The sequence below is a fragment of the Procambarus clarkii genome, chromosome 51 (genome assembly GCF_040958095.1).
Source record: "Procambarus clarkii isolate CNS0578487 chromosome 51, FALCON_Pclarkii_2.0, whole genome shotgun sequence".
Taxonomy (NCBI): Eukaryota; Metazoa; Arthropoda; class Malacostraca; order Decapoda; family Cambaridae; genus Procambarus; species Procambarus clarkii.
In genome coordinates, this window is record NC_091200.1 from 9,344,739 (window position 1) to 9,357,919 (window position 13,181).

Genomic DNA, 13,181 nt, shown 5'->3' on the forward strand with positions numbered 1-13,181 from the left:
AAAATAAAAAATAAAAATCAAAGAAATATACAGATTATGCAGCAACAGAAACTTTACCAGCTACCTTAATATATATATATATAAAAAAAGCCACACATCAGCCACAATTTACAATTTAAAGAACACAAAAACCTGGAATAAATAAAAGACAAAGAAACAAACGGTTAGTTTACCGTTCACCAGTTTTAGTTAGCAGGCTAAATTTCCAAATTTAGGTTAGTAACATTCAAAACCAATTATAAACCTCAAGCAAAAATGAAATTACTTGTAAATATGCAGTCTTCCATACACGTACCACCCAGATTAATGCTAGAAGCCAGCTATTGCCTGTATAGTAGTAGTTACAGGTGCAGGCATTCCATAATAACAGCAACAGCAATAGTACAGAACAGTACTGTGATAGTATTACATTTGTTACACAAAGAGCATTAGGTATGATAGCCGGTGGGTGTAGCATCATTCCCCAAGCGTAGATACTGGTGCAGCTTACCCGCGCTTGTGCGGTGAGTAGGTAACCTTGACGACGGGCCTCTGGAAGTGGATAGCGGATGCCAGAGGACGAATCCACCACGGCGCCACCTTGCTCATCAAGTACCCCACTCCGTGCAGCTTCTGCCATGCTCTGGATGTTGCCACTGACGGGACACTTGACCATTGTTGTGGTGCTATCGATCAGCCCACAGGCAATAGCTTCTTGCAAAGTAACATGTTGCTTCAGGTAAGGGTTCAAAAGATGTCCAGTCTCAACATTGTACAGACCATAGTCAAGAGCTTCAAGGAGGGCAAGACCATGACATGGTGTTACTACCAAACCAGCCTCAATAGCTGCAGCAATGGTAAGAAGGTGACTGGTGGCTGTGTTGTACACCATACCCTTCTGTGAATCAATGACTCCTGTTTCACATGCTTCTACTGGTTGAATCAGCTGTCTGCTCCGTGTATTCTTCACCAGTACAGTTTCTGGGTCAATGAGGCCCAAGCGACATGTCTCCCTCAGGTTTAATATCTCTTTTGAGTTTGGATCAGTATACATGCCAGTTTCAGTGTTAAGGTAACCTTTGTCAATGGCCTCATCAAATGACAATGGTTCTCTGAGAAATACAATGGTGCCCTGGTCAAAAATAATGCAAAGGGTCTTTAAAGTCCCACTTTGAGGATCGAAAAGAGCCCTTTTCTTTAGGTCAACAAGTCCTTCTCCTATGGCACGCTTAAGAGTCTTGTATCTGCCAGTGTTTGGATCTTTGATGACTGCAGAATCTGGATCAATAAGCTCAAAGCAAAGTGCTTCCTCAAGAGTATACTCCTTATTTGATTCAGGGTCAGTGAATGTGCCCTTTTCCAAGTCAATGCACCCTTGTCTAACTGCCTGCATGAAACTGATTGGCTTGCCTACTGTTACAATGAGCCCTCTTTCATATGCTACATTGATAGTGTAAGTCTTCTTTGTCTGAAGATCAGTTACAAGCCCTGTAGAAGAATTAATCTCTTTCTCTTCTATAGCTGACCGAATGCTCTTTATCGACTCGTCCAAAGGATTCTTCAGGGCAGAAGTATTGCCATCAATGAGACAATGACTAATTGCCTCTGTCAAATCAAGCTTATCTCCCACACATGGTTCTGTGAAACGACCAGATTCTGGAGAATACAGACTGTACTTCAGTGCTTCTTCAATAGTAAGTGGTCGTTTAGAAGTAACAATCAGGTTTCTGTCAACAGCCTCCTCCAGTGACAACTCTTCTTTGGTGTTCGGCATAATATACTTGCCATTTACATCATCAACAATACCTTCATTAACAGCAGCATTTAATTTCAAGAAGCGAGATTTATTAGGATCTCTAATAATTGAGGTGGATATATCAATAATACCTTGCTTGCAAGCATCTGCAAGAGTTAATTTGCGGCCAGTGTTTGGTTGGATCATACGGCCTGACTTGTTATCATGGAAACCCATGATAACAGCATCATACAGACTTTGTGGTTTGTCAATATCGAGGATCATACCGTGCTCAAGAGCATCTATAAGAGTAAGAGTACAGCCAGACTTTGGGTCATTGAACTTGCCATGTCTGCGATCGATAATACCCTCCCTACATGTCTGCACAAGAGAGAAGCAAGTTGATGTACTTATGTCCCAGTAGCATGGAAGACTAGGATTTATGACCAACCTGCGCATGGCTTCATGTAGGGTTATCTTTCTACCAGTGTTAACATCAGTCAAGAGTCCCTGCTCTTCATCTAGTAAACCTTGGTGCAGTGCACGCTGCAGAGACATGGCAACACGACTATCTATTATGAGTGTCAGTTCATATGCTTCCAATAACGTGTGCCTAGTATCAGTTTGGTAATTCTTTACTAGTGCTAACTCTCCATCAATTATTTCATATTCAACAGCCTCCCTTAGATTCACCTTTTTAAGGCGACCAGAGATGGTGTCCTTCACATGGGCCGAGTCTGAGTCAATCATTTGTGAAGCTAGTGCTTCAGAGAGAGTAATCCATTCTCCTGTGCTTGGGTTCAAGAATTTCCCAAATTCTTCAGAATAAAGCCCTTTCATAATCACAACCCTCAAAGCCATTGGCATTGGTGCTTCAATAAGATAGTCTTGCTCAAATGCATCCTTGAAGTTCATCTTTTTAATTCTTCCAAAGTTAAACATCCCAGTACTGGTATCAAGAAGTTCCTTGTAAACTGCCTGTTTGAAACTCATCAACTTCTCTGTGCTAGGGTCTCTGGCTAAGGTTGTACTGGGGTCAATGAAGCCCGATCGTATTGCTCGGCTCACTGTCATCTGATCTGTTGACAAGGGATTGGTAATGCGTCCTGTATTAGGATTATAAAAGCCTTTCATTACAGCCTGATACAGAGTAAACTTTGTACGACCTTCTATAACAACACCCTTGGTTAAGGCTTCCATCAATTCAATATCAGCTCCTGTGATGGGATCTCTGAATGTTCCTGTCATTGGATCAATAATGCCAACTTTGACAGCTTCTTCCAGAGTAATTGCTTCACCAGTTCTAGGATCCTTTACTGACAGGCAAGAGGGATCAATAATATTTCGCTGGACAGCTTCATGTACAGTAATACGGTCACCATCTACAGTGACCAGACCAGTTTCCGAATCATACAACCCATCTTCAAGAACCTGTTGTAATGAAAGGGAGCCTAAGACTGGCACAAGGTAACCTTTCTTCACTGCTTTATCCAAGCTCATTTGTTCTGGTTGTAGCAATCTTCCTGTTTCTCCATCCAAAATGCCTTTTTGTAGAGCATCACTGACAGTGTGTAAGTCATCATTTAATTTCACTTTACATGTATTAACATCAAGGAGTTTGCAAGACATTGCTGCATTCAATGTTAACTCTTCACCTTCACAGGGATCATAAAAGTGGCCATCTTCTGGATTATACATATCACATAACACAGCATCAACAAGAGGCACGGGGTTTTGCTGTGTCACAATCAAACTTTGCTTCACAGCTTCATCAAATGTGATAAAAGTATTCTTTTTAGTATTCTTCAGTTTCCCATTCTGAGCCACAACCAGATCATGAAGCAGAGCATCATCTAAGGTAACATATTTGTCTGCCTTAACATCTTTACAAAGGGTGATAAAAGAATCTACTACTCCCCTCTTAACTGCCTCATCTACATCCAGTTTTTGTTTCATGAGCGAGTCTATTATCTTGCCAGAGTTTGGATCATACAAATTCTTCTTTACTACAGCCACTAGAGACATGGGCTTTCTTTTGGCCACTAGTATGCCTTTGGTAAGGGCTGTTGTAAAATCCATTTCACATCCATTTTCAGGGTCAGTAAATGTAGCAGTAGATAAGTCAACAAGACTAGTATCAATGGCTTCTTTTAAAGAAATAATATCTTCATTTCTAGGGTCATATATTTGTATAGAGGATGGATCGAGAAGACCACTTTGTATAGCTTCCCCAATTATGAGACTCTCTCCATTATTAGGATTAATAAATATACCAGTGTCAGGTTTCAAAAGGCCTTGCTCAATGGCTTCATTTAATGCAATCATGGGTTCTGGTTGTATTTTCACTTTTTTAGGTTCTTTCTTGTCATCAGGTTTCACCAAACCTTTCTTTGCAGCTTCAAAGAAATTAATAGTTTCTCCAGTTTGCAAGTCTAGAATTTCCCCTGTGGTAGGGTTTACTATTCCTTCTTCGATAGCATTACTGAGAGGCATTTCTCGTCCAGTAGAAGGATCTTTTACAAGTGTATTCTCTGGACTAAAAGAGCCAGTGTCAAGTGCTTTTTGGAAAGGCACTGGCTCTCCTGTTGCTGGGTCAATGAAAATTCTACTTTCAGGATCATATTGCCCCTTTTGGGCCATAATTGCTGGATCTAAGGACTTGACCACTTCTGTTATAACTGTTATTTCCTCAACTATCCAAATTTCAGTTCGACTTCGAATTTCAATGACGGTGATTAGAGTAATGGAACCCTCTCTCACTGCTCGTCGCAAGGGTCGCCTGTTTCCAGTAGATGGAAGTACTACAACACATAAGTCAACATCGATGTAACCTCCCTCCATTGCAGTTCTTAACGTCATTTTCTGGCCAATCTCAATAACAGGGAAACACACTTGATCTTCAGGAAGTAAAGATGACCTCTTAAGCATATCTTCAGCTGTTCTGGCTGGCAAATATTCTTCTATAATCTCTGTGATTACAGTTGTTCTCGTTGGAGTGGGCGATCTTTTAAATTTCTCACGAGCACCTTTAATTACTTCTTTGACTGCCATTCCTGCAAGAATAGGAGCACCTATAACAGCAAGCAAACCCATTTTCACAGCATCCTTAACTTTGACTTTGCTTCCAGATTTAGGATCAATGAAGTCACCTGCTTCAACATCAATTACTCCTCTATCTACTGCTTCTTTAGTAGTTAATGCATTTCCACTCTTTGTATCATACACCATTACATCAGCATCAATTACTCCTTTGTCAACAGCTTCATCCAGAGTCAACAATATTCCAGTTTGTGGGTCTTTGAACTTCCCAGATTTTTCATGGTAGATGGTAGAGAAGGCTTGCATTATATTTATCTTACTAGTTACCTCAGTAGATGGTGCTGGCTCTGTAGGTTCAACTAAACCAAGTTGAATGGCTTTGTCAATAGGAATTAGATCGTTTGTTACAGGGTCTTGGAAGGTACCTGTGGCAAAATCAATATGCCCTTGTTCAACAGCCTCTCGGAATGTCAGTTTTTCTTCAGGCCTTGTTTCTGTATCAAAGTCAACTATACCTTGCTTTTTAGCCTCATCTAGTGTAATGATTTCCCCTGTGCTAATATTCTTAACTTCAGTGGAGCTGATTAAGACATATCCTGGAACTACTCTCACAGTTTTTGTTGTTATAGTTTCATATGAAGTAATAGTTTCAGTATATGTGATATCTCTACTTACATCAATACTATCTGCTATTACTTTTGTCATAGGTTTAATCTGTAGCAGACCACTTTCAACTGCTTCCACAACTGGCACTTCTTCACCAGTGTTTGGAATAGTAAATGTGCATGCATCAGTATTTATAAGTTTACATTCCAAAGCTTGAGTAACTTGTACACTCTCTGGCAAAATGGGACATGGCAAAGCAAGAATGAAGTCATTGTCAATAGCAGTTTTCAATGACTGCCGATCACTTGTCACTGGATGTATAATTTCTTTGTTGTCAACATCAACAAGACCCCTCTCTAATGCCACAGGGAATGTCATCCCAAGTGGAGGCAGCCAATCAACTCTAGCAACTGCTGAGGTAACAAAAACATCAGTCAAATCAATTGCCTCTAAAATTGACACTGGACCTTCTGTTGTAATTACCTGGCCAGATTGTGAGTCAATAATACCCTTCTGAATAGCTTCATCGAGAGTAATGATCTGATGCGTTTCAGGTTCTAAAATCTGAGATACAGGATCAACAATATCACAAAGTATAGCTTCACGTAAAGTCAATCGACTGCCAGTTTCTGGATGAATGAATCTCTGGGTATCTTTATCAAAGAGCCCCTGAGATACTACCTCTGGTAGAGTGACACTCCTTCCAACTGGCACAAGAACACTTCCTGTAGTGCCATCAAGAACACCACTCTCAACAGCTTCATTGATGGTCAATGGCTCTCCACATGCTACATCAACAATAGCCCCACTGTCACCATCAACTTTCTTTAATCTTAAAGCTTCCTCCAAAGACAAAGATTCTCCACCTGGTCCAAGAAAAGTGTTTGGATCCTCCAGTATTGCTGCAGTTTTTTCATCAACAACACCTTTGGAAGCTGCCTGCTTGGGTTTCATGGATCTTCTACATACTTTCTGTAACACAACTAGTTTTCCTTCATGATCAGGACTTGGCATTGACTTTGCACGGCCAATAGCAACACTAAATTTGGGCTCTGTTGTAACACGCTCTCTCGTCCTTTCTCCAAGAGACATCCTCCTATCTGAATCTGCTTGTTCAGGACTCTTATCTCTGCTTGATGTTTTAACTAATCTGACTTTATGCAACTGCACATCAACATCTTGAGGTTTATTATCCATAGTATCCAAAACTTCTGGCAATATTTTAATACTTTGTGGATCCTTAATTTCATCTACTGTAGGTGTTGCAACGGATAACTCTGGCTTATTGTTTAAAGGCAAAGCATCACTGGATAATTGAAGCTCACTTTCAGAAGGCTGAGCAATAATGAAGGCCTCTGATTTACTTTCTGAAGGCATAATCTTGGCTATGAGTTCTGGCTTACCCTCAGATGGCAGGACCTCGGCTGCTGTGGGCTCCGGCTTGCCCTCGGATGGCAGGACCTCGACTGTGGTGGGCTCCGGCTTGCCCTCAGATGGAAGGACCTCAACTGCGGTGGGCTCCGGCTTGCCCTCGGATGGCAGGACCTCGGCTGCTGTGGGCTCCAGCTTGCCCTGGGATGGCAAGACCTCGGCTGCTGTGGGCTCCGGCATGCCATGGGATGGCAGGACCTCGGCTACTGTGGGCTCCAGCTTGCCCTGTAATGGCAGGACCTCGGCTACTGTGGGCTCCGGCTTGCCCTCGGATGGCAGGACTTCAGCTGCTGTGGGCTTCGGCTTGCTCTCGGATGGCAGGACCTCGGCTGCTGTGGGCTCTGGCTTGCCCTCAGATGGCAGGACCTCGGCTGCTGTGGGCTCTGGCTTGCCCTCGGAAGGCAGGACCTCGGCTGCTGTGGGCTCTGGCTTGCCCTGGGATGGCAGGACCTCGAATGTTGTGGGTTCTGGCTTGCCCTCAGTTGCTGTGGGCTCCGGCTTGCCCTGGGATGGCAGGACCTTGGCTGCTGTGGGCTCCGGCTTGCCCTCGGATGGCAGGACCTCGGCTGCGGTGGGCTCCGGCTTTCCCTCTAATGGTAGAACCTCGGCTGCTGTGGGTTCCGGCTTGCCCTCAGCTGCTGTGGGCTCCGGCTTGTCCTCGGATGGAAGGATCTTGGCTACTGTGGGCTCTGGCAGGACCTCGGCTGCTGTAGGCTCTGGCTTGTCCTCGGATGGAAGGATCTCGGCTGCTGTGGGCTCTGGCTTGTCCTCGGATGGAAGGATCTCGGCTGCTGTGGCCTCTGGCTTGCCCTCGGATGGCAGGATCTCAGCAGCTGTGGGCTCCGGCTTGCCCTCGGATGGCAGGACCTCGGCTGTGGTGGTCTCCGGCTTGGCCTCGGATGGCAGGACCTCGGCTGTGGTGGGCTCCGGCTTGCCCTCGGATGGCAGGACCTCGGCTGCAGCGGGCTCCGGCTTGCCCTCGGATGGCAGGACCTCGGCTGCGGTGGGCTCCGGTTTTCCCTCGGATGGCAGGACCTCGGCTGCGGTGGGCTCCGGCTTGCCCTCGGATGGCAGGACCTCGGCTGCAGTGGGCTCCGGCTTGCCCTCGGATGGCAGGACCTTGCCTGCGGTGGGCTCCGGCTTGCCCTCGGATGGCAGGACCTCGCCTGCGGTGGGCTCCGGCTTGCCCTCGGATGGCAGGACCTCGGCAGCAGTGGGCTCCGGCTTGCCCTCTGATGGTAGGACCTCGGCAGCAGTGGGCTCCGGCTTGCCCTCGGATGGCAGGACCTCGGCAGCAGTGGGCTCCGGCTTGCCCTCGGATGGCAGGACCTCGGCAGCAGTGGGCTCCGGCTTGCCCTCGGATGGCAGGACCTCGGCAGCAGTGGGCTCCGGCTTGCCCTCGGATGGCAGGACCTCAGCTGCTGTGGGCTCCGGCATGCCCTCGAATGGTAGGACCTCAACTGCAGTGGGCTCCGGCTTGCCCTCAGATGGTATGATCTGACTAGGTGCCTCTTGTCTAAATTCAGAAGGTAATGCCTGACTCAAAATATCTTGTTTACCTTCAGGAGCCTCATGTTCTTTAGAAGGTTCTAGTTTGCTCTCAGAGAGCAGCTGACCAATGGGAGACAACTTTACTGGTGAAAGTTTGTCAAAATCTTCCTGCATTTTTACTATATCTTGCACTTCTGTTCCTTTTACATCATCTAAATGAAGAAATTCAAATACCTTCTCTTCTGGACCACTATCTATCTCTTTACCTCCTGCCTGTTGTTGAATTTCTTGGATCTTTCCATGTGCTGTGTTCCTAATTTCCTCCAGTTCTTTGGGGGATATCAGCCCCCGTGAAAATGCTTCTTCAGGAGAAATCTCCTTTCCTGTCACAGGGTCTTGAAGTATGACATCTGTTTCAACAACAGTGGTAGATTTTATGGTGGTGCGAGAACGCTTACCAACCACCGACTCGAGGGGTTCCTCTGGTGTAGAATCTGTGATTATTTCAACACTTTCTTCAATTATGATCTCTGCTCCAGTCTTAGGATCAACCTTTTTAACTTTCTTAATGCCTCTCTTGATTGCTTGTGCAGCAGCCACCCCAGCAATAACTGGGGCACCTATAACAGCAGCAACTCCAAGGATTCCATACTTGGCAGCATCAGTCAAAGATAATTTACGACCAGTTTTGTCTTTGTATTCTCCAGAATCTTTATCAATAACTCCCTTTCTTATAGCTTCACTCAGATTCAGATCACGCCCAGAGTAAGGATCCTTCACTTTGACACCAGTTGGTTGGATTTTCCCTTCTTTAACTGCTGTTACAACATCTAAAACTGAGCCATCTTCTAAATGAACACTGCCTTCTGTAGGGTTAAAAGTCATACCAGGTTTAATTTCAACAAGAGTAGCATCAACTGTTGGTTCATTAGTTCTAATTTCTCTGAATACAGCAGAGGGAACACCTTCTAAACCACCTGACACCTGAACTTTGTCTGGCTGGCCCTCAACACTTGTTATTTGAATAATACGACCAGATACATAATCGGTTATCTCATCTGACCGATCTTTTAAGATTACTAAGTTTTTAGTTATAGCTTCTTTCATGGTAAGCCTCCTGCCTGGATTAGACTCGTCAGGATATTTTCCAGTGCAGTCAAGAACAGACTTGTCCAGGGCTCTTGTAAGAGTAATTCTCCTCCCATTCTTTGGGTCTACAACTTCAGCTGATTGATAGTCAATAATCCCAATTTTGACACACTCTTCAAAGCTAACTAATCTATCAGTGCCTGGTATTGTGAAAAGACCCATTACAGGATCATACAGCTTCTCATCTATTGCTTCCTTAAGATACCAGCCATCTGGTGGCAGCTCAAGAGTTCGAGTCTTTGCAGAATAGCTCTCATTAAATACAGTTGTGGTGCCTGTAAGTGATGCACCAGATGATGTCATATCAGTATCATCAACATTCCCCATGGCACTATCAACAGAATCAGCAGGAGACCTAAGATAACTCTTTATTTTTCTAGGAGGTCTTTCTGGTGATACTATTGAGCTTCCTGGCATACCCTTATCAGGTGATGTTGGGACAGATTCATCTGTTTTCAGGGGAGACTCTGGTCCAATTCCACTAGATTTCATTGGAGAATCTGGCCTTGAACCAAATGATTTAATGGGGGATTCACCTCTTGAAGTATATGGCGATCCTTGTCTTGAGCTGTAAGATCTCGATGGGGATTCAGGTTGAGATTTTATGGGCGAGCCATCCTGTGATCCGTTTACAGTCTGAAATAATGTGTCAGGTCTAGTAGCAACAAATTTTAATGGGGAAGCTGATCCAGAACTTGGAGAAGACACTAAAGAATCATCAAGTTGCTCCAATTCCTTGACAGATGACTCTGCTAATTTAGTTGGTAAGGCTTTACCCTTTGAAGGCGATACCAAGGTTTCTATGAAATCTGGTCTCTGTTTTTTGTCAGGTGAAGTTATATGTCCTGCTTTTATTGGTGATGCTGTTCTTTCTGGTGATTTTGGAGAAAATTCTTTATCCTTTCCCTTCTCTGAGGAGACTGAATGACTGCTTTCCAGAGGTGACACTATGCTCTCTGGAGTTCTGGATGGGGAAGAGGGAAATGTTCTAATAGGTGAAAGAACTTTGCTAGTTTTCTGTGGAGATGTAGGAAGGCTAGTTCCAAGTATTCTTTCTGGCGATTTAGAGGGCGATGATTGGGGCACACGCTGATCTTCATAAAGTATTTTGTCAGAAGAAACTGGGCTGGTTTTTGTAGAACCCAATCTATGTGGGGTCTTTGATGGTGAAGAACTGTGAGATCTTGGTGGTCGTTCTGGTGAAATACTGGTTCTGGCACTCTTGGATGGACTAGGATATTTCTCTGGGGAGTGATGTCGCTTGACAGTTTCCCTTACTGAAGAAACAGGAAGCAAGGAATCTGGGGTAATGGCATTAGCACCAGGCAATGCAGAAGGCCATTCTGTTGACAAAGTAACTAGACCCTGCTGAATGGCCTCGTCTAATGGCATAGTTCGATTACTTTCTGGGTCATGATAGGTGCCTTGAGCTTCATTTATAAGACCCCTGTGTTTTGCTTCCTGAAGAGTAACTCTTGATTCTGTGGTATGAATTCCAGTACTTTTGACAGTTACATACCTCTTAATTGTCTTTGTAATTGTAGCAGTAGTGACAGTAACACTCAACAGCCCCCGGAGAGTAGCTGCACCTTCTGGTGTGATTAATTTTCTATTCACTGCATCTTCAAGGGCAACAGCCTTCCCTGTTTTAGGATCCAAGATTTGCCCTGTATTTGGGTCAAGATTACCATTCAGAACTGCTTCTACAACATTTATCTCCTTCCCATCATTATCAAAAATTCCAATATTCATTTTAAGAGTTTCAAGAATTTGTGGTTGAATCATCTTTTCTAAAACTGCATCCTCCAGACTCATAGTACTTCCGGTCTTCAGGTTAAATAAACCAGTTTTAGGATTTATGACACCTTTAAGCATTGCTATTTTAAAACTAATGTAATCCCCAGTTTCAGGATCCTTAATACCATCAATATCAAATATTGTTTTAGTGGATACTGATGTGATAAGGCCTCTATTCACAGCATCAATAAGACTTATCACCTCTCCACTTTCTGTATCTCTGTACTTACCTTCAGGCAGGAGTACAGAGAACATGAAAGCTTCAGGCAAAGTAAGAAGGGTTTTGCTGGCCGTGTCTTTCACCGATTTTAAATCGACATCAACTATGCCCTTGCCAACAGCTTCCAACAGTGGTATATAATCCTTAATTTGTGGATCTTGAATATGCCCATTATTGTCTAAAAGCTTCAAATCATTACAGTCTTTCAGAGTGTAAGGTCGACAAATAAGTTGTTGCTGCATAGCTTCCAAGAACTGCAACTTTTGCCCAGTAACATTATTAACATACCGTCCAGTTGTAACATTCAACACACCTTCATTAATGGCTTCTGCTACAGTTAGTTTACATCCAGTATCTGAATTCACTACCTCACGAATATGAGATGCCAAAAGTCCTTTCTGAACAGCCTCATCTAATGTGTACTTGTTACCAGAATTTCTATCTACGGCCTGACCCGAATAATCATCAATGAACCCCTGGCTGATGGCTTCGGACAGACATATTCCACTTGTTAAAACTGGTGATGGTTCAGCAGATATGAATCCTCTGGCAAAAGCTTGAGTCATAGGAATCTTTTCTCCTGTAGATGGAACTGTGAACTCTCCCGTGCGCACATTAACATGGCCTTCAACTATCGCATCATACAGAGAGAGCGAAGCCACCACTGGTACACAAAGCTGGGTAAAGTAGCTTACCTTCTCTAAAATGATGAAACCAATCTTTGCTGCTTCTTCAGGTGTTAACAGTTTGCCTGTTGTAGGGTCCCTGAAGGCGCCTTCCCGAGGACTGTACAACTCTCGTCTTGTCGCCTGTAACAGTGTTAGCTCCCGTCCCGTGGTTGGGTCTATTATACCACAGGGTGTTTCCAAGTGTTCCAACAGCATGGAGCTTACATAACCACGTTCCACAGCTTCAGACAAAGTAATGCTCTCGCCAGTGGTAGGGTGAGTCAGTGTACCTGATGCAAGGTCTACCAACCCACCCTCCATGGCCTGATGCAAAGAAAGCTTTTCACCTGTAACAGGATGCACTATATGAGGCTCTGAAGCTCCAGATGCTGCAGTAACAGCAGCTAGGCGGCGAGTGGAGGTCGTGGTAGTGACCTGTAGGGAGGAACCTACATGGGTGGTGGTAGTGGCTACATGCCCATCCACATAGTCCGGTTCTATAAGCTGTGTGGCAGAAGAGTGGCGCTGAGAGGGAATGGACCCACTTGTGACGGTCAATTGGGCTTCTGATCGAGCTCGATATTCCTTGTCATCACTGAAATAAAACCAGACTCATACAATGTACTGTACATGCAAAATCTTTACACTATAACTTCAAATTTTATTTTGTGTCCATTCACTAACATTCAGGATTACTTGGAATTTAGGAAACTTAATACATAACTATGAATTTGAGCATTAAATTCACCTACTGTACTTAAAATTTCCATTTCAATAAAAACCAGATTTTTTGTTATTGTCAGCAGTATGAGTGGTAAACTATAGGGTATAGAAAAACTGAAGCAAATGGAAATTTAGAAGTGATGACTTACTCGATGATAATTGGGGTAGAGAGGTCAGGGCGGACATCAGGCAGGTTGAGCTCTGTCCGGAAGGTTTTCTCCAGACTTACAGGTGTCAAGTCTTCCAGTTGGAACTGTCACAATCAAAACAGGGAGAAGTATTAAATTGTTTACAATGGATACATGACAGGCACCAGTAACTAGTTATGTTTAAATGGCACATT

The 13,181-nt window shown here is 44.0% G+C and overlaps 1 protein-coding gene across 45 annotated transcripts in view; it reads right to left on the reverse strand.

The window, feature by feature from the left end:
- shot (dystonin-like protein short stop) overlaps positions 1–13,181 on the reverse strand; it is a 629,765-nt gene that overhangs the window by 107,545 nt on the left and 509,039 nt on the right. For all 45 annotated transcript variants that reach the window (XR_011222655.1, XM_069303987.1, XM_069303980.1 and 42 more), the window contains 2 exons: positions 12,988–13,091; positions 491–12,710 (listed from right to left, as the gene is read on the reverse strand). Coding sequence is in view for 44 of the 45 variants with exons in the window: in XM_069303987.1 (XP_069160088.1) it covers positions 491–12,710; positions 12,988–13,091 (12,324 nt within the window). In the remaining variant the exon portion in view is untranslated. The remainder of the gene's footprint in view (positions 1–490; positions 12,711–12,987; positions 13,092–13,181) is intronic.